Source organism: Lissotriton helveticus, chromosome 1_1 (genome assembly GCF_964261635.1).
Source record: "Lissotriton helveticus chromosome 1_1, aLisHel1.1, whole genome shotgun sequence".
Taxonomy (NCBI): domain Eukaryota; kingdom Metazoa; phylum Chordata; class Amphibia; order Caudata; family Salamandridae; genus Lissotriton; species Lissotriton helveticus.
This window is the reverse complement of record NC_136057.1, coordinates 344850776-344873330: the sequence shown is the minus strand read 5'-3', so window position 1 is coordinate 344873330 and position 22555 is coordinate 344850776. Positions and strand designations below refer to the sequence as shown.

The 22555-nt window shown below is 46.8% G+C and overlaps 1 protein-coding gene across 1 annotated transcript in view; it reads right to left on the bottom strand.

The window, feature by feature from the left end:
- Window positions 1–13715, bottom strand: part of LOC144807657 (zinc finger CCCH-type antiviral protein 1-like) — a 189438-nt gene extending 175723 nt beyond the window's left edge. Inside the window, exons 1-2 of the mRNA XM_078673287.1 lie at window positions 13566–13715; window positions 8991–9382 (exon numbers count right to left, since the gene is read on the bottom strand). Of these exons, the coding sequence (XP_078529413.1) occupies window positions 8991–9334 (344 nt within the window). The 5' untranslated portion in view covers window positions 9335–9382; window positions 13566–13715. The remainder of the gene's footprint in view (window positions 1–8990; window positions 9383–13565) is intronic.
- Window positions 13716–22555: the final 8840 nt, after the last annotated feature.

The window sequence follows — 22555 nt, the reverse complement described above, 5'->3', positions numbered from 1 at the left end:
GTTGACATGCATCACTGGATGAGCTTGAAGTGGGATATTTTTCTGTGCACACAGATCACTGAGAATACATTTGGTACAGTTGGGTATTGAGGGATCTTGATGCAGCTGTCTGCAAGAATGGACCTGAGAAGCTCCATGTAGAGGTTAAAGATGATGGGTGAAAAGATGGAGCCCTAGGGCGGTGTGCAGAAGATGGGAAGTGTCTGTGATCTTGTGGTGCCAGCAGTTGGTGAGGTAGGATGTGCCCTTCGGAAAGTTAGCGCCTGAATATCCCATGAGTGTTTTCAGGGTCTTGGATGAGCTGGATGGCCAGCGGTTTCGAAGGCTGCAAAGAGGTCAGGAAGGGCTGGTAGGCAGTGCTTGTTTCTGAGGAGAAGGCGGTCATCATCTACTCAGTTTGGCTATCGCAGGGGTACAGTGTGGCCTGAAGTCTTATTGGTAGTCCTGTGGATTATTCTTGCTGATGTGCTCCCGGAACTTGGTGGCAATTGTTTTCTCAATGATCTTTCTTCTGAATAGAAGGTGAATAGGGCAGGGGTTGGTGGGGTATTAGGGCCACCTGGGATTTTTTCGTGACTTAGGGAGGCATAGACAACTTGGGGTTTTAGAGCCTCTCCTTGGAGTGATTTGATGATGGAAGAAGTAAGGGTGTAATCTTCATAGGTGATTACATTGAGAGAGTTTAAGATTTTGGAGAGATCTATATGCAGGAATATATTGAAAGAGGTTTATTTAGTGGTAAGAGGATAATGATTGGCTGGAGGTGAGGGAGCAGTGAAAGGGGTAATGATGTTGGATCGGATTTTGCCTATCTTCTAGCTAAAGAACAGGTAATGGCATTGAATTTATTGACTGAGACAGGGACTGTGGTGCAGTGTCTGACAGTCTCGAATACGGCTTTGCTTCCGCTAGTCGCTTCACTGATGGTGGTCTTGTAGTAAGGGATTTTAGCAGTGATTAGAGTGAGTGTTTTGAGTGGGGTCCAAACTTCTGAGAGCTGAATGGATGTGTTAGTACCAGTGCATAATACAAGTCAGAAGAGATATACTGTGAGGGAGCTTACTCTGTGTCCATCATGGGGTAAGAGTGCACACTGCAAGTCAGAAGAGATGCAATGCACCTGACTGTGTGTCAGTACTGGGCAGCGTGATGGCTGGGTAGTTAATCAGTCCTTTTCAGCGGTGTCTGTAGACAGGTTTAACTGATAAGAAACTCCAATGATCAAAATATACAACAAACAGAACATACAGAATAAGGCCCAGGGTCAGCCACATTTTGCCATTTACTTGTTTGGGTTAGTCCTCACTAGGCATGGGCTAGCATGTATCCCTTCATGATTTGTGACTAGCCATGGCATTTTCTACACAGCCATTCAGAGCAGATTTTGTATGGTAAGAAGGACACAAAGTAATACCAGGGCCCGAACACGGCAGCATAGAAACCTGATTTATTTATTTTACTTATAGTGTTTTAACTTTCCCAGATATTCACTCGTGGGTACCTTGGAGCTTAAACCCATAACAAAAAGCTTGACGTGATTCATTGTGTTATGTCCTTTAGGCTAGTCCTGTCATGTATACCCCTATTTTTCATACATGGTCCTATCCACACCGCAGTAACGATTTCAAACAGGTGACCTTTTAACTAGTAGCTGGCTCCTGTCTCTTCAACACCAGGATCTTAGTATTCTATCATTATCCCTGTACCTGACATACATAAACATGTCCCCAGTCACAGCAGAATTATTCTATATAAGGGTCACCACTTTTTTCATCCTTTGGCCAACAGCCAGCTGTGCATGATCGCATTTGTTTGGGAAAACATTTATGTGTGTTTTCAAAACGTTTATGATTATTTTCAAAACATATCGATTCTTGAAGAAACCCTGGAGTGACGACTCTAGTATATAAGAACCTTATTTCCCCCTGCAAATTAAAGGAGATTTCCTTCCAAGCTGACACTGGGTCCTGCATGCTGAATCTTCGACACGCAGCAGTCTGACATCCCTTACCGTGTGTCATCCTCTAAGCAGAGATGGGGTCCTTCATTCTCTACCATCAGGTGAGGGGGGATTGTTCTTCCCTAGGGGATACTTGGTTACATACTGGTCTAACAGCTGACATATCCTGTGGGGGTGTCCGGAGTTGGTTTGGACACCAAGCCCTCAGTTTAGGTCATCTAAAATACGCAGGTCCTGAAGGATTCCTAGGAATTACACGACAATTGTTTTCACTAGTGCTAGGCTTGCACTAAAAAGAGCATGTTTCCAACATTTTCCGATCTGCATCAGTGATGGTTCTTGGCCTAGTTCATTAGACCAGGAGTTCCAAAGTTTGGCAGCCGCAAGTGAGAAAGACTTTTGTCCTAGGGTCACTCTTTTAGCTTTTGGTACATTTAATACGTTTGCATTTTCTGACCGAAGCTTCTATTTAGTCTGTAAAATCAGAATTCATCAGTAAGGGGATTGTGACAAGTGCCCAACAGTGCCTTGTGTACTAGGGATGAAGATTTGAACCTAATTCTATGATCCACTGGAAGCCGCTGTGCTTTCGCCAGGTCTGGGGTGTTTGACTCAAATTTCCTGATATTAAAGATCAATCAAAGTTGCCCGCATTTTGCACCGACTGCATTTGCTTTATACATACAACTGGCAAGCCAAGGCAAAGTGTATTGGAAAAGTCCAATCTAGCTGGAAATAAGTAGTTCATAATAAAACATTCATTGCACGGATGAAAAGAGTCATGTAATCCTTCCAGGGCTCGACTGGGAACTCAAAGCAGCCCTGGCTAATTTCTGCACACCAGCCCCCGTAGGGTACATTAATTACCGGAGTTTTTATTGTTGCCTGAAAACCACTGATTTACAAGGAATTCTGCAGCAGATGCTTTCAAAACTGATGGACTTCTACAAAATCGGCCCCCAGTAACAAAACCGGCCCCCAACCCTTCCGGCCGCCCGGAAAAATGCCCGACGCCTGGCATGGCCAGTCTGGCCATGAATCCTTTTCATCACTCTTAACTGGAAGAAACACGTGGAGGTTACTGGTTTAATTCGAACGTCCATGGTTTCTATCTTAACACCCTAATGTTTTAGAATATGAGGTGGGGAAGGGGACTTCCATAATAATTAGTGCGGCCAAAAATAGAATGCCCATATAGAGGTCTGATTGTACAGTAACAGAGTTTCAGTTTTTCCCCATTCCACATGAGGTAGTTTTCCGGCATCCATGGTTGAACCATAGACATGCAATCATGGAGAACAGATTAACTCGTCCGGAATTACATTAGCTGTTAACAGTATATATGTGTCATCAGCATAAATGAGCACAATCAGTCTGAATGACTCGATCAGAAATACCAGTGATAACATGTACAAATGAAATTTGAAAAAAGGAGACAGCAAAGACCTCTGAGGGACTTTGCAAGTCAGGAGTTTCGCCTTTGACAACCCAAGTTCAACCTGGCAAGACAGCTCAGAAACAAAACTGTTCAACCATTTCAGAGCTTTGTGTCAGATGCCAAGACTTTTTAGACTTTCTAGTAAGAGGTGATGGTCAACTGTATCAAAGGCCGCTGATAAATCCAGCAATAAAAAGGGTGGTAGATTTATCACATTCAGCAACACCCGCTGCTGCCACTACAGATTCAGTAATATATCCAGATCCAAAACTAGCCTGCAAAGGATGAAGCATATGTTCCTAACCTGGAGAGGTGGTTGAATACTTCAACACCACTGTCACCCTTTTGAAAGACACAAGTCCAAAGTGAATTACAAACTCATGCATTCCTGTATCAGCTCACTGCTGTAGGCTTGCTGTGCTCACTTTACAAAAAAAGCTGGAAATTACTAAGGGCGGGTGGAGAACTCCGCTCCGCCAGCGGAGTGTGCAGAGATTTTCCTACTCCGCGCTCTGCTGAGAATGCGGAGTGAAGGGCAAACCTCCAACTCCACAGCGGAGCGGAGTTAGCCAGCCCTCCACGCTAAATTGGCTACCAACCTCCACCGCGATAAAAAATACTTACAAGGTAAATTACAAGAAATAAAGTCACATACGTGTATTGTGGCGTCCCCGGGCTGCCTTCCTCCTCCTCACCGTACATCTTGCGAGAACTGCACATGCGCAGTTCTTGCAAAATGTACGGCGAGGAGGAGGACGGCAGCCTGGGGGACGCTGCAGTACAGGTATGTGACTCTATTTCTTTTAAATTACCTTGTAAGTCTTATTTTATATGGGGGGGTGGAGGTAGGTGGTGGAGAGGAGTTCCACTGAGTTTCTCTCCAACTCCATGGACCTCTGTGTAGTTTGACTCTGCCAGCTCCACCCGGGGTTAGAAATTACACACACATGGTTTTAAACACATAAGGTGGATTGAAAAATCTATGTACTAGAACATAGCGTCCCCATCATCTCCGAAGTGCCAAACTAGTACAAAGTGCCTCAGCCCCCTATCACCTACTTCCCAAGGCTCTTGAGATGGAAGTGGCACGTTCATGCAGGTACAGGTTAAATAAAATGGACGAGGCCCTCTTATAGTGCTTTCCACTGCTACTGAGGGATCCCTTCAGTCCTTTGGAAGTTATCGGCTTTCACTGTAAAGGCATACTAGGGCCGCTGTAGTTTTAAAGACAGGATTTAGTTCATCAAGGACATATTGGATGGATGTACTAAGGATTATTAAAAGCACACAAACGCTGAACTGAAAATAACCATGAGGATTACATGAAGACAGACACCTCTTTATGAAAACAACTGTACAAGAACCTTGTGATATGGAGTCAGAGCTCAAGCTGCACTAGAGGCATGTTTAATATTTTTACAACTAGTAAAACTTGCTCTAATACACACTGCCTACCCTGGGCAAAATCCAGGAGGTTTCGTTGCTGGAATATAAACCTACCCTCACTATTGGGACTACGGTTCACATTAGCAAGAGACACCTCCTCTTTTGTCATTTGTTGACAATATTAAAAATTAATTTTGTCTCAGTGCTGCAAATGGATGTGGTTTTGAAGAAATATACTTACTGCACGGAAGTTATTTTGAAGGAAGGAAGTCTTGTTTGATCCCAGAAGTACAGGGACAGGGTTTAAAATAGTATGGTAGATTGAACATCGGGAAAATATTACATGTATGATCACTGGGTGGTGAATTGCATGCTTTAGATTGTAATAAGGTTTCCTCCTCATTTTCAATTCCACCCCATACGTTGAAAATGGTATTGATCATAAAGTTAAACTGAATTGATATTAGGAGCAGGTTTTAGATAATTTGTTTGTGTAATGTCGGAATTCAATGCAGCGCTGGTTTATATGTTTAAAAAAATTAATTTAAAAAGAAAATCTAACCAGAAAATAAATATTGCATCGTGGATTCCTGGCACAAGTCTTCCAGATCTTTAGATATAAGTGTTGAACAGCATAAATGATGGCGGTGAGCCCGAGAGTCACGAGTAAGGACGTATTGACTTAGGTGGAAGAATTACAATTCGAGAACTTTGGCCAGATACTCAATGCACACAGCACAGACGCCTGAAGTCAACAATGTTTGAACAGGGAGGGACATGCCCAGAGTCAATGGGGGTGAAATACTGTCATTATCTCTGCATCTATGAACTATGTACCTGCCATAGGATCCGTCACATTTTACCTGGCCTTATATCGATAGTCAGTGCCATGGAGCCTTGGGAGTGCCCGAGTTTATAATGAGTCCCTCCAGCTTCGGTGGGTGTCATTATTTACTTGGGCATTACGCGCTTTAAAGAAACACACACTTCTTTACCTTTGCAAAGTGCTCTGCTGCATACTGGGCTGGAGCAACACTTAGGGAGCTCATGCAAAACGTGACAGGTAAGGTTTCCTGGGAGTTAGAACAGGAAGAGATCTAGCCTATTGGGTAAGTTGATGACTTAAGAATTTATACAGCTGGGTTATAATTATTTCATTGTGCACTTGACCTAATACACAGTGATTCGGGGCAAATCACTTGGAGCCTGATTCACCGCCCACCCCCACCTACCCAGCATTTATGTACAGTGCTCTGGTTACTCACCAGTTCGGTCTGTAACCTATAACTAGTAAAACATTTGTACAGGCTGTTTTGTGTATTTTTAGACCACCCAATGGGGCTAGACTATTTTCCAAGTAGTGCGCGAACCCACAGCTCAGTAAACTCAGATCATCTGAAGCGCTTACCAGCTTGGAATGCATGGAAAGAACACAGGGGCACCTTCTTATTTATTTCATTTAAAGTTTCACAAAAGGCCACTGGCCAGAATTTAGGAGTCTAATAAAGAGTTGATAAAAATGGTCTAGAGTCTAGTGGTTAGAGAGAGGCTAGAAAGGCCAATTCCTCATCTGAGGGGTTTATTAAACTGGTCTCTAGAAAAATATTTAGAAGTAGGAAAGTGAACCAAAATTTACCAGGTCCTACATACCTCATGCAGTTTGGGGCCATACCCAAATCGCCCCTTAGAGTCTGCACTCTGTGAATCTGCCAGGGAGGCGGTTGTCTCTCACTTTTGGAATCCATCAACCCCTTAGTAATGGGCGATCTGCTTGTTTCCAAAATTTTGCACCAGACAACTTTTCAGCCAGAAAACTGAGAAATAAGTTTGCACATTGCAGAACTCTGCGAACAAGAATTTACAGCCCCTCTGTATGCACTAAAACACTAGTGGGTCCAGTTGTAATTAAATTACAGTTATATTGTGTATAATTTGCAAAACAGAACCTCAATATGTCAGACTTTTCGGACATGCCCAGCATGTGATCCATGTTCTCCTCGCATCACAACCTCCCCAACAATAGCTTGCTATGTCAAAAATAGCAGGCTATCTGACCAGCAAATAATACCACTGCATCAGTAGTTTGTACGACTTACACTGTATTGTGTGCATATTGAGGATCTGACAACAATAATCCATCTTATGTCCTATGTGCCTTCAGTCAAATATTTGTTTTGTCACCCACAGATCCATGGATTTAGGGTTTGGCACATGGTGTCCCATGTCCCATCATCTTGTAGTGGTTGGTGATGGCCCTTTGACACATGTGACTTAGAAAAGAGGATTGCCAGCGTCATGGGAGTATGGTATGTGGTAACGTTATACCTCCTAAAGGAGCCCCTGGAAAGGAAGAGAAAGTTGACGATGATCTGGTGATAAATGCAGACACACCAAAAGCATTTATGGCTGTACCAGAATCTGACACTCTTCATGCATCCAAATGTTGGAATCAGAAGACAAAACATTGGAGGCAGATGTTGAGCGACTTTGTCACATCTAGTTTCCTACCTCCTCTTCTGTGAGTCCTGGGTACTCGCTGCATGTGGAAAGAGTAGGAGGGATGGAATGAAATAAATATGTGTGGAATTGCAATAAGAAGTATATGCATGTAACCTTGATAAGTCAACATCTGTGTCACGAAAGGGAAAAACTTGTGCCATTTTATTTTTGGTGATTCCTTTACTTTGTTGTAACAAAACTTCATAATTTTTTTTAACTAATTTCCCATAATGTCTATATCCCAGTGCTCTAGTATGATACCGATAGATTCAAGAATGCCTGCATCTGTGTCTTGGAAGAAGCCATAAGAAGGAAGGCCATTAAACTATCTTGTTCTGCCTTAATCCAGGGCTTCAGATGGGGATACCGTATTCATATAAGAACTAGTCTAATTTGGGCAGCTCTAATACATTTCTATATACACCTGGAAAACCAATCCTTTTTCTTTGATTTTGGTCTATATAGTGCAGCTCAGAGAACTCCATGAGTCTTTATGGACACATGAAAGCTAAAGTTGTTTTTGTATGATGGTAATATATGACTAAGGAAATCCAACCAGCACTGTTTGCGCAATGAATAGGAGTATTTACAAGAAATTCATCTTGCCCAAACCAAGAGACCTCAAGCCTTCGCCTCCTTGTATAATATGTCCCATATGTAAGGACCATAACACCCATAAAGGTAAGACATCCTAGGAGGGAGATGGACTCACGGGTATTTAGTTGGGTCAATAGTATGATTTAAGTTCCCCTCCAAAAGCTGGCCTCTGTTGAGTCCAATGGCTGCTGAAACACTCATTCCCATTGGATCAGTGTAGGTAATTTGGAACCTGTAAACTATTAAAAACAGCTGGAGATCACCTTTCAGAATGGGAAGGGAAGTTTACGACTGTGTAACAAAGTACAAAACATCATCCGCAAAGACAGCAAGTTTGTGATGCTTGCTCTGAGTTGTTAGGCCACGAATATGTCTTGTTATGAACCATTCTGACAAGCGACTAGGTCATTTAATCATGGTTGTGTCTCTACCCGAGTTTTTTTCTATTGCAGTTAGATTTACTAAAACACCAGATGGTCTTCCTGGATAAGCTTTTCAGTCCAAGGAGGCTGTTAGACATGGAGGTGGTCTTCAGACAGTGTGTGAAAGTGCAACCCCCCACATTTAGTTCTGGAGTTCACCTTTCAGAATGGGAAGGGAAGTGTTTACGACTGTGTAACAAAGTACAAAACATCATCCGCAAAGACAGCAAGTTTGTGATGCTTGCTCTGAGTTGTTAGGCCACGAATATATCTTGTTATGAACCATTCTGACAAGCGACTAGGTCAATCATGGTTGTGTCTCTACCCGAGTTTTTTTCTATTGCAGTTAGATTTACTGAAACACCAGATGGTCTTCCTGGATAAGCTTTTCAGTCCAAGGAGGCTGTTAGACATGGAGGTGGTCTTCAGACAGTGTGTGAAAGTGCAACCCCCCACATTTCGTTCTAGGCCGATAAAGTAAAAACTAGCAGACTTGGCTTTCTGTGAAAATACTTTGTCCACCTCTTATGTTCACCTCCCAGGGCCATCCCTCCTGTCTCCAATTCTTTTTCTCCATTCAGATGTCCCTTATGCCCCTTAAGACCCTATCATTTACTCATTACTGAAGATGCTTTAAGGCAGAATCCCACTAACAGGCAAAATAAGTTATCACATAATCTTAACTCACCCATTCCTATTACCACGAATGAAGCAATGTCCCAAGATGAAGTAGCGACAGAGGTGAAGACGCCCACAGTCCGCAGCCTGACATTTGTCTGCCAGGTACCCTGAACAGAGGCGAACAGGAGACTGGACCATCACCGTGCCCGGCTCTGGCTCTGGGAAGCGCTTTTCCTCCTCACGCAGAATGCCGGCAATATGTTCTGGTGTAAGGCCAACGAGACTGGGGATGTCCACTATCAACAAGCGGCCTCCATGCATGCAGAGTTGCTTCGTCAGGAATGCAGAGAAAGCTGGATCGGACATGCTTCCATCCTCAGCCGGTGGTGGTTCTGTGTCCATCTCAGACATATTGGTAACTTTCAGTCGAAAAGGCCTGGATCCAAACACCTGTCAAACCTGAAACGGTAAAGTTAGTCACTTCTGGAGTCTTTGTGGTAATTATTCACTGTCACCCAGATGCCAATTAACTTTTCCAAACCCTTGAGTCTCAAGGACGGTCCTGAAGAGATCCTAATATAACAGCATATTTTTAAGGATCATTTAATACCTTTCTCACTGATTGGATTGCCTGACTGGCACCAATAATTAGCTCTTGCACACTATGTACTATGTATTGAATCTTAAAGTATGCAAACAATCCCAAAAAAGGGTAGAGGTAAAAAAAATGGAGATGAAAATGCTGTGGCTAACATGTAGGTCTACAAATGCAAACATGTAGAGGAACGCCCATTTTTATACTGAAATTTGTGAATTATACGTAGACATAAATTAACTCTTGGTCTACCCCCATTACTCCTTCCTTGAACATAACCCTAACGTTTTGTTTTTCTTACAAAATGCTAATTTACAGGGAAATGTCCCTGTACCACGGCCTGTGCGATCTTTCTACTGCATCCCTTATATTATCAATTTCACTAATTTTAACCATAAACATAACATTAATCCCACTGCTCACCCCAAACACTTACCCCACTCCTAACACTAACCCTTACTCCAACCCTCACCATAACAACTCCCTAACAAAGCCTGTTATCCTAACACTAATTCACCCCTAGAACTACCCTAACCATGATCAAACTGCTTACCCTATCCTTAACTCTTACCCTAATCCTAACACTTTCCTAACTCATACACCTTACACATCATTTACAATATGCCTTACTTTAATTAACCCTACTCTCTAAACATAACCAGTAGTGTTGGAACAAATTGCAGACAGGAATGTGCTGGTCATAAACGTCGCCTAACCAAAGCCCTAGAAATTGTACGAAATCAAAGTGATATGTAAAGCGCTAGCACACACAAGGTAAACCTGATTGACATTGGTAAGACATTGGGCAAAGTAGCAGTGAACCACAGATACAAGTTGCAGCACATTAAAAAAATAAAAACATGGCTAAAATGTACTGAGGTGCAGTATTGTTTAGTGTAGAGAACACATCCACCAAGAAAATTGACATTTTAAGTTATTTTTTCCATTTTGCAGCACTAATATACTGCAGTGAGTGCAACTAAAGCACCAGAAAAATACTTGACCACAAAATCAGTCTTAATTGGTGAAAAACAAGGTCTTGATCCCTTTCATTGCTTAAAGGCAGCTTTGACGGTTGAACACAAATTGACACAGCACTTTACCTCAGTGTTTGGTCTATATTAATATGTGACTGAAATAAATAAAGCTGTCGCAGACTAAATTCAGGTCTCTGTGATCTGTTTGTTTGGGGATTAGTCTGGCACAGCCCCAAAATGAATTGATTGATTGATCCTTTAGAGCGAGATCAAGGAACAATGGAGCTGGTAACATTGTTTCTTCTTTTTCTCAGTCTCTTTCAGTTCCTTCCTTTGGCCTGACGCTGAAGCAAAGCCAGTGTTCCAAGAGTAGGGGGCATTGATTGCTATTGCCACAATGATTTGGTAAAATAATCGACATAAATTTGTCGGACGCACAATGATTTTTAATCATTATTATTGGGGGTTTTACCAGTGAGCTCACAGAACCCCTAAAAACTGCATAATGCCTTATAACTGCTCGATAATTCAATTTTTTTTTTTAGATTTCTAGAAAAATGTTGTAATCAGTTTGTGAACAGACAAAACCTATTGTTCTGAAACACTGAGCTATTGCGGAAGTAAACAAGGTGCCTTGAGAAAGCACATCAAGTAACATAGCTGGTGTAATAAAAGCACAAAAGCCCAATTGCTATGAATATAGTCCACATTTGAGGCACGAGTTTTGCTGTGTAGAGCACAAATGTCTTAATCTATTGGCGACTTTTGAGCATTTAGAAATATATTGCATATTTAATGCAAGGTAAAGTCAAACAGAGATAACTATTTTCCTGCTGGGTTTTTTAAAGTTGTATGATTTCAGGCAGTTCTCATTCTAAACTCAATCAAAGTAAATTAACCACAAATGGTATTATGTGGTCAATTGTGTTTCCGCAGTTACCATTTGCGCAGCCATCACTATCTAACGGAGAGACTTGGGTTGTTTGGAAGGTAAATTGAATGAAGTGGCAGTAACGACAAGGTTGCCCCCATGGCACAAATTACAGCAATTCTGAGGTTTGAGATTGTGTCACGTTAACATGAAAACAGAATACATCTAGAGAAGTGAAAATACATTAGAGTTGTTTCTATTTGTAGGTATCAGAGTAAAGTTAATGGTTCTTGGTTTATCTTGATCTTAAAAAACTTTTTTATTCCTATCTCACGTCAAGGTTAAGAGCCAATGTGCCTCTTATGTCCTTCCTGTGATTCTTATGTATTTCAAAAATTTAATTTTCAATCAAAGTAATAAAAAGTTTTTTATGCAAATGAATTGGAAAACCCACAACATTATGTGGCCTTATCCAGATACACACAAAATCCCTGTACCCTGGGAGGTGTACCACTGGTCGATAGTTACATTATGCCTTCACTTTACAGTTAGAAGGGGGACAGGTAAACAGATCTTCATATTAACTCAATTAGCAGCAGTTTGTCAGACCTCTCACCTTCTATCCTTTGACAAGCAGCAATTGGCAGTAATTACTGCTAGGGAAAAAAACAAATATCTCTTTATTGCTCCTCTGAGCCCCTTCAATTATGTCAGGGGGTGCTGCAGCACCCTCGGCACCCCTAGGTCCAGTGACACTTGCAAAATCTAAATTAATCAATCTCTAAACTTCTCCATAACCCAGTCCCTTACTTGCAGGCTGAATAGTTTTCACAGAGATAAAAGGCGAATTATGGGGAAACTTTTGCCACAACTCTTTACATTAAAAACCAACTCTGCGAACAGCACAGTACATTTCATAAGTATTAAGTGCTTGTCTCACTAGTGGGTACATTAGGGTTCAAGGCCTGGGATCTCAAAAAAACATGCAACATATTTGTGAAGTATAAGTGTCATGTTCATATAGCTGCACCTTTGAGAACTGTCCGTCATGCAAACATACATTTGTTTTAATATTGAAATAAAACAGTATGACAAAAAGGAATTGTGTTCAATAGTAGTATTTGAGGAGCTGATTTGGAGTTTGGTGAACAGGTTACTCTGTCACAAACATGACGGACATCCCCAGTGCTTTATTACAAGTGCACTGCATCCTCCAGCACTTGTAATAATGGGGACAGGATATCTGTCACGTTTGTGACTGAGTAACCCGACCGCCAAACACCAGATCAGGCCTTACAGTTTTTTGTATCCTCTGTCAGACAAAAGCCCTACCCCACCGTCTGTCAAAGGGAGGTGTTTATACCAGGGGTCCCAATCTTTTCTGTAATAAGAGCTTCTTATGTTCAATGGAAATCATCCAGAGCTACTAATATTATAGGCGTTCTTATAGTGACTGCATCAGACAATATAATATTAGTGATCACCAAATGCAAGATTACCTACAGTGATCCACTTAGTGGACCAAGCACTGACGCAGGCAGTAATGTAAAAAAAATAAGTATAAAAGTGTTAGTAATACCTCCCCTACGCCGCATGAGTTGTCACTCAAATATCAGCTGTAAATATATTTTGAAAATATTGCCACTATTCTCCAACCATTCGCCTATTACTTATCAAAATACACACACTTTCATCTCGAATACTCACTTTTTAATGTTGCTATACATATATTAATTCAACTAATCCAAATTTAGTTGGCTGGCTGGAAACAGAATAACTACTCACAGGTTGGTGGAGAGTTACTGGTAGCACTCGAACCACTGGCTGGAGAAGGACGATGGACGATTAGCGCAATGAACTGCCCTAGGTGACCAGTTGGGCTTTGTATGGTGTCTGTCACAGAGGTACAACCTGTGTTTATTCATTTTGAGAACTTTCAATGTGTATGATCTAGAACCAATCTTTAAAATATTTAAATTATGCGGTAGATGGACTATGAAGCGAACCATTATTTTAAAGGTGTCCGTAAGCACATTAAAGACCCCCAGATGCCAGTTACCCCGGGGTCGAGGCTGCCAACGGTGTAATGACTGCTGAAGCCCTCGGAAATGAGCCTCTTCTGCGGCGTGGCATTGGCTCCTCGGTTGTTTACATTTTGCTGCCAGTCATTTCCGGGTCTCCGCTGCGGTGGGCTCTTACCTCAATGCTGTGTGGGGACATTCACTGCCACGGTGGCCCTCGCCTCTCTTCAGTGCCTGCCGCTTGCCTTCTCTCCTCCTGCCCCGGGTCTGCTCCTCCTCGGCCCTAGGAGATGTACTCATTCCTCCTAGCCCCTCCCTCCAGTCAGCAGCTGGAGAAAGGAAACCGAAACCTGGGGGGGGTGAGGAAGCGAAACAGGCGTTGGAAAAAAGGCAAGCACGCCACGTCTCACGGTGGATTTTACCTGGAGGCTTCTGTGTATCGCCTTCCCCGTAAGAGCTGCAATGAAACAGCAGAGATCCGCGAAAGGATTTCCTAGAAATCTTTTGAATTGACACCTGTGTCATTCGGCCCCGGATAGAACGAAGCTGGGGTGCAGCTACTGAAATGGACTTTATTTGGTTTAAAGATATAAAGACCCTGAAATTAGCCCTGCTATGGCAGTGTATTAATCCAGACACCTTTTCAGAGCATGCATTGTCAAAGCCAATAGTTCTCACCTATACCATGTGTTTTTGCCATGTTTTAGTCCAGTGTGGCTGCTGGTAAGCATGGCTAAAAGTCAGTGGTGTGGAGTGTCGTAGTGTGGAGTGAGGGGAGTTTCATGTGGTAGACTGGATTTGTTGGAGTAGAGTTGAGTGGAGTTTAGTGGTTCAGTGGCAGAGTCTTGTACAGTGCAGTGTCATAGAGAGCAGCAGTGTTGTGGAGTGGGGTGGAATAGGTGAAGAGGATTGAGGTCGTGGGGTAGATTGGATTGGGGTAGATTGGATTGGGGTAGAGTGGGTTGGATCGACCTCTGACCCTATCACCAGGCAGGTCGTTCTCCCCATCCGCCACGCAGCCCCCTGTGGTCTGAACCTCCGCGGACGCTTTTTGACACCTGACTGCTCGCCCCCTTTCTTTTATCTGTACCCCTGCGCCGGCCTCTGTGCCACTCTGCTTTATTTTTCCCATTTTGTGCCCCTGTGTTTGCTTCTGTATCCCTGTGCCCTGCTGTCCCTCTCCCGCCGTCCCTTTCCCGCCGTCTTTCTCCCGCCGTTTTTTCCCCGAGTTTTTCTCCGGGCTCTCTCTCGCCGCTGAGCCCCTGCGGCCCGCCCCCTTCTCTCCGATTGGCCGCCCCGCTCCCACCTCCCAGCTGCTCCTCCCTCCCTCTGCCCTCATATGGAGGCCGCGAATCGGCCGCGTAGCGGACGCGCGCAGAGGGCGCGCCAAAGGCAAGCCCGTCTGCGTCCGTCCGCGCCTGGACCGCGCCCAGCGCCAGGACACCTGCCCCCCGACGATGCCAGCCCACACGACGGACTTACAACGCCGCCACCCTCCACGCACTCAACGCCGGCCGGAACCCCGCCTGCTACCGAGCCACCCCGAAACGCACCCACGGACCCTTCACCTGCCAAGCCTGCAAATTCACCTGCCTCCGAACCGGCACCGCTCCCGCCAAGCCAGACACCAGCAACACTCACCTCAAGTGCATCCTGCTCAACACCCGCTCCGTCCACAGACACGCCGTCGAACTCTGGAACCTCCTCAACACAACATCACCAGACGTCGCCTTCCTCACAGAAACCTGGATGAACGCCTCCTCAGCCCCCGACATCGCCATAGCCATCCCGGAGGGCTACAAAATCACCCGGAAGGACCGCGTCAACCAAACCGTAGGAGGCATCGCCATCGTCCACAGAAACACCATCCAAATCACGACCAACTCCGACGACACCATCACCGCCGCCAAGCACCTCCACTTCCAGATACACACCGACCCCAAGACCACCCTCAGAGGCACTCTCATCTACAGACCCCGGGACCATGCACACAATTCAGCGAAACCATCGCAGACTTCATCAGCCAGCACGCCCTTACCTCCTCAGACTACATCCTCCTAGGGGACCTCAACTTCCACCTGGAGAACAACAATGACAGCAACACCGCCGCCCTCCTGGACAACCTCGCCAACCTTGGTCTCAATCAACTGGTGAACACCCCCACCCACTACGCCGGTCACACGCTTGACCCCCATCTTCTCATCCAGCAAGCACATCTCCTTCAGCCACTCCACCGGACTTCACTGGACAGATCACAGCTGCGTCCACTTCAACTTCAGGAGAACCATGACCCATCACCATCCGCAACAGGTTCCCCACAGAATCTGGAGCAAGATCACCGCCGACCATCTCACAACCTCCCTCAGCCAGAACCCTCCCACCAACACGAGGGACCCAACGAAGCAGCCCGCAACCTCACACAGTGGCTCACCAACTGCGCCGATGACCTCGCGCCACTGAAGAACCCTCCCAGCAGACTTGGCAGCAAGAAAGCTTCGTGGTTCACCAACGACCTCAAAAACTCCAAGAAAACCTGCCGCACCCTCAAGAAAGCCTGGCCCCACGACCAGACAACAGAAAACATGACAGCCCTCAAGAACGCCACCCGCAAACACCCCCAGCTGATCCGCACCACCAAAAGGACAACATTCAAAGAACGTCTGGACAACAACACCCACAACAGCAAGGAACTCTTCAGCATCGTTAAAGAGCTCTCCAACCCCAGCGCCTGCAACAACGATGTCACACCCTCGCAAGACCTCTGCGATTCACTCGCCTCGTTCTTTCACCGCAATATCGCCGACATACACAACAGCTTCAGCGCACAGACCACGCACCCAACCACCGAACCAGCACCCCCCACCGCCACCCTCTGCAACTCCGGGACATAATTAACAGCTCCTTCGCATCCGCCACCTTCCCGGAGAGCTGGAAACATGCCGAGCTCAGCGCCCTCCTGAAGAATCCCACCGCAGAACCCACGGACCTCAAGAACTTCCGCCCCTCCCCTTTCCTGCCAAAGTCATCGAGAAGATCGTCAACAAACAACTCTCTGCCTTCCTTGAGACAAACGGATCCCTCGACCCCTCTTAGTCCGGTTTCCGAGCAAACCACAGCACCGAGACCGCCCTCATCGCAGCTACCGACGACATCAGGTCCCTGCTCGACAACGGGGAAACAGCGGCACTCATCCTCCTTGACCACTCAGCAGCCTTCGACACCGTATGCCACCGCACCCTGACACAACGCCTCAGCAACACCGGAATCCAAGGAACGGCCTTGGAGTGGATCATCTCGTTCTTCGCCGGAAGAACCCAGAGAGTCCGCCTCCCCCGTTCCGATCCAAGGCCACCGAAGTCATCTGCGGCGTTGCGCGAGGTTACTCGCTCAGCCCCACCCTCTTCAACGTCTACATGAGCCCCCTTGCAGCCATCGCACGCCAACACAACCTAAACATCATCTCCTATGCCGATGACACCCAGCTAATCCTCTCCCTCTCCAACGACCCCGCCACCGCCAGAACCAGCCTCCAGGAAGGAATGAAAGACGTCACGGAATGGATGAAGCTCAGCCGTCTGAAACTCAACTCAGACAAGACGGAAGTCCGCATCCTGGGATCATCCCCTCTGCCTGGGAGGACTCCTGGTGGCCCCCTGCACTGGGCACCGCCCCCAAGCCAACGGACCATGCACGCAACCTGGGATTCATCCTGGACTCCTCCCTCACGATGTCCAAGCAAGTCAACGCCGTCTCGTCATCCTGCTTCAACACCCTGCGCATGCTCCGAAAGATCTTCCGGTGGATCCCCACCGAACCCAGAGAAGACGGTCACCCAGGCCCTCGTCACCAGCTGACTGGACTACGGGAACACCCTCTATGCTGGAACCACAGCCAAACTCCAGAAAAGACTCCAGCTCATACAGAACACATCTGCACGAATCATCCTGGACATCCCCCGTCACGGCCATATCTCTGACCACCTGAGAGACCTGCACTGGCTCCCCGTCAGCAAGAGGATCACGTTCAGACTCCTCACCCACGCACACAAGGCTCTCCACGACACGGGCCCCAAATACCTCAACAGCTGCCTCGTATTCTACACACCCACCCGCCAGCTCCGATCCACCAGCCTCGCCCTCGCCACCGTCCCACGAATTCGCAGATCCACCGCCGGAGGAAGATCCTTCTACCTGGCGGCCAAGACATGGAACTCCCTCCCCACCCACCTACGGCTTACCCAGGATCATCTCTCCTTCAGGAAGCAACTCAAGACCTGGCTGTTCGAGCAGTAGCAACACCCCCTCCCCCCAGTGCCTTCAGACCCTAGCAGGTGAGCAGCGCGCTTTACAAATCTATTGATTGATTGATTGATCGATCAGTGGCAGCTTCTCCGCTGAGGCGGAGGAGCGTCGCCCCCACTGCTTTCAGCAGTGTAAGTAAAGTAAAAATAAAATGATAATAAACTTGTTATTATCATTTATTTGTTCCAGCTGCGGCTCTTTGCGGGGCGGGAGGGGTGCTCTACTCTCAGAGCAGGGGGGAGGAGTGGTGGGCACACTGTAAGTGCGCAATGATTGTTTGGACAGCCCTCTGGGGTTGGCCAAACTGTCATGCACACTTTGCAGGTTCTCCACCCAGGCTGCATTACAGCCTGAGTGGAGAACATGCCCAGGCTCACATTAACCTGGCTGAGCTGTGGAAAAGTAAATTTTGCCATGTTCTGTGTCCCTACGTGTTCCCCATCCTATGTTATATGTGCATGATTAATATGCATATGTATTCCCTTATGATCGATTAAAGACGCAATTCCAGTTGTGTCCAACTCTAGTATGCCAGTTTCCAGTCCTCGTGAAAGCTACGAGTATTAGGCCTATGTAAAGCTATGTTGCCACGTTTCACAGTGTGCACGTTAATTCAGTAAAAGTCCCCGTTTCTAGGCCTCAAAAGGGCCCGGACACCAGATTCAGCTCCTGTCTCCTGAACCCTCTCCGAGGAGCGATACAGCCCCCACCTGCATCCCTGACCCTTCACTTACTTCCTGCCTCACAGTGCCCGGCTCGGCCTGGCTCTGCCTGCCAGTCTGCCAAGAGTATGTTATGATTCTAGTTATCAGTCCAGCTCTCCTTCTCTGCATTCCTAAGCTACTGAATCGCATCAATAGTTTCCGTCATGGTCTAGCCTTTATGTCTCCATGTAAGAGAAATACTGTATTAATGGTCATCGAATATTCCTCAAACACGCACTACATATAGAATTATGCATGCACCAGTCTTAGTGTCTGTTAGCCTTTACCCTGATAACTTTTGGATTCTATCAACATGTTCTCTAAACATCAGATACTAGATAGTGTTTAGGTACATGTCGCTCTGACACTCCAGACTTTAGTCTCCTCTTCTAGCGCAGAAGTCATAGCCCCCAGTTCTCCCTAGTAACACGTCATTGCCAGTTTGCGCGCACCACTAGGTCAGAGGTCCCGGCTCCTTAGGTAGCCCCCTCCATGTTTCCGCCCCATTTATGACATATTCTGTTACGTTTACATCACATGTCTATGTACACGCCTCTTGTTACACCCACTCTGTGCCTTATCTTTCGCGACTGCTACAAACCCCGCCCACTGCTACGCCTACTGTATTTACTGTAATGCAATTGTTTTAGTATATATATGTTATGCACTGTTATTAAAGCTAGCGCTCATTCCAGATCCTGCCCCCGGCAGCTGCCATCCCATTCCCGTGCAGGTTGTCCTGTTGCTGTCCTTTATGCTGTATTAAAACCTGCAAACTCAAGATACCTCGAATCTTGACTCTTATTTATTGAGCTACCTGTTTATATTGTATCCAGTCAAAAATAGTACCGGTGAGGAGGAGCTTGGCGGGCATCCGTGATGGCCGCTTGAGCACAGTGCTCTCCGGACCCTCGCCGCTCCCGGCGATTTATCCTGACTAGATCCTGATTTCTTGTAAGAATTCAAGTAGAGGACGTTTGGCTGATTACCCTGGCACTTTCCGGAATTTGCTTTGGATCTCGTACTCCTGAGCTACGGTGGTCTGAACTTTTGGGCTCCGCCCTTGAGGTGCGCCCGGGACGGGGTGCAGATCTGTGGCCGTCCTGGAATTGAACAACAACGGCAGGAGATCTGGCCTTGTGAGACCCCCTTCCTGAGTTTCGGTTTCGATTCTGCCTCGACCTGTGCCACGAGTGTGCGTATCGCGCTTGGCTGAGACTTGGAGACAGTTCGGACACGGGGCTTTCCTCTTGTCTATTTGCTGGTTTGGTGGCCTCCTCCCGGGTTGAACCCTTCTTTTTGGTGTACTTTTGATCCTGAGTTTTGGGTGTTTGGCCCGTCGACCCTGGTGGCTTGTCCCGTGACGCATCTTCAAAATGGCGGGCAGAGGGGACAGGGAAACGCGCAAGACGAAAACACCTCTGCGCGGAGCGCCGGTTCAGACGAACGTCATGGACCGTTATACTCAATCTAAGGGGTCCCCCGGAGCTGCCCTACCTGGCCACAGTACGGCGTCTGAACGAATTTTGGAAGAGTCGGCGGAGCCTTCCCTACAGGATATCATGGGCGCCATCTCGGGAGTGAGGGAATCCACCGGCCTTCAGTACGAGGCCTTGGCCCACAAACTTGACACCGTGGCCATTGAGGTGAACCTGATTCGTGCTGATCTCGGCAAGACGAATGAGAGGGTGCAGTCATTGGATATTAAATCATCTAGCCTCACGAAGGACGTCTCGGAGCTCCAGACAGAGGTTGGGAATCTTCGTCGGGTGAACGACTTCATGACCCGACGCCTGGAGGATTTTGAAAACAGGGCACGTCGCTGCAATGTTCGCCTGGTTGGTGTACCGGAAAACCCTGAACCCCACTCTGTTGATCTCCTGGTTGAGGGTCTGATTTTAAACCATCTTGCCCCCTCCGGGCTTACCAAATTTTTCACGGTTGAACGCGCACATCGTGTCCCGGGGGGCAAAGTTAAGCCGGGTGCTCCGCCAAGGCCTATTGTGGCTAAACTGTTTCATTATAGGGATCGGGACGCTATCCTGCAGGCATCACGGGTGAAGGGCCCGGTGGCCTTCGAGAATGCCACGGTGAACTTCTACCCGGACTTCTCCCAACAGGTTCAAAGACAACGGATGGAGTTTCGTGGTGCTAAGAAACGTCTTCGAGATCGGGGTCTACGCTATGCTATGCTTTTCCCCACCAGACTTCGTGTCGAGTATAATGAGCGTACTCTGTTCTTTGATAGACCGGATGCTGTTAATGACTGGCTGGACTCCTTGCCTGACCGTCCTCCTGATACTGAGTCTGCCGCTCACCCTGGTGGTGCCGAAGGTGGTGTGGAGATCTGATTGTTTGACTCTGATGTCTCGTTTTGAATATGTTCCCAGGAGTGGTGGCCGGCGTACCTCTGCAATGTGATTATTTATTTTTTGTGTGTTGTTTCTTGCTCTTACTGTAGTCTGGGGGCGGGTGGAACGGAGACCTTTCCTCCTCCGGGGTCTTTGTGTAGACTAGGGGTTATGGGGCGACAGGCACACTGCAGGTTGGGGTGGCTCTTTAGCTTTTTGCAGGGGTGCAGGGTGGGGGGTGTTTCCTTTCAGCTTGGGGGAGGGGGGATGGGAAGTTCTTATTTTTTTGTGTGTTGTTTTCAGGGCGAATTGCTTCTGTCTTTACTGATGTTTCTGATGTCTAGCTCTTGGATGGAGGGTCCTGGCTCGGGTGGGTGGGATGGGGGGTAGGGGGTTGAAATTTGTTTCCTGGAACGTTAATGGCCTGGGAGATCGCATCAAGCGCAGTGTGGTGTTGAAATATATGAGACGTTTGTCACCGGACATTGTTTTCCTGCAAGAGACCCATTTGATTGGGGATGTATGTAATGCTATGAATAGATGGGGCTATAGCCTTGTGGCACACTCGGGGTTTACTTCAGGATCCAGGGGTGTGGGTATCCTTGTTCGTAACTCCCTCCCTCTGGCGATAGATGAGGTGATTCGGGATGATCGTGGGAGATTTATTGTTCTGGTGGGTAGATATGAGGGCCGCACCCTGTCCCTCTTTAATGTTTATGTCCCCCCAGGCTTGCAAACTGCTACTTTCACTGGTTTAGGCCGTGTCTTGTTGGACCTTCCTGATAGTGTACTCTTTCTTGCCGGTGACTTTAATTCAGTGCTTTCTGGCCTTCACGATCGCCATCCCCCCAGGGATACCCCGCATGCCCAGCGTTGGTTGGGTGGGTTTTTGGATACTTTTGGCCTTGTGGACTGCTGGCGATTGTTACATCCTACTCAGCTTCAATACACTTTTCACTCTGGTGCCCATGGTAGCCTATCTCGGCTAGACTATTTCCTGATGCCCGCTGCCCAGTCGTCGGCGGTCCGTGAGATTATACATTTGCCAAGGGGCATCTCTGACCACTCGCCGCTCTGGCTTCGTTTTGAGGTTGGGATTGAGGCAGTGGGCCGAGTGGCCCCCATTAACCCATGGTATCTCTCCTCCCCTGAAACTCGTGCCCTCTTGCTCAAGTCCATAGATGCTTATTTCCTGGAAAACGAGGGGTCGGTCCCTTCGGCGGTGTCCCTGTGGGAAGCCTTCAAAACTGTGATTCGTGGACAGGCCCTTTCTTTGATTGTTGAAGCTAAGAAAGCCGGGAAGAGGGAGGTAGTGGACCTCGAGGGGGAAATTTCTGCCTTGGAGGACGAGTTGGGATCTGGTGTCACGCCTGAGAAACTTCATGCCCTGGGTCTAAAACAGTTTGCATATAAATCCCTAGTTACTGACGCTGCAAAAGTGATGTTTCGTGAGCAACAAGGCAGATTGTATGATGTTGGTGATAAGGCGGGTAAACTCCTGGCGTGGTTGGACAAGAAAGAAAGGGCTAATCGTGTGGTGCCTGTGATTCAGTCTGCGAGTGGTGAGAATGTGATTGATCCGATCGCCATTGTGGATCGTTTTGCGGAACATTTCCGTGTTGTGTATGCTCCTGTGTCTGTGAGGGATGTGGCTGACTCTCGCCTCCTTTTGCGTGATATTGCATTGCCCTGTGTCTCTGATTTGGACCGTATCGCTTTGGACTCCCCCTTTACGGTTGATGAAATAGCTACTGCCATTCGTTCGCTCCGTTCGGGCAAGGCGTTGGGTCCAAATGGTTTGCCTATTGAGTT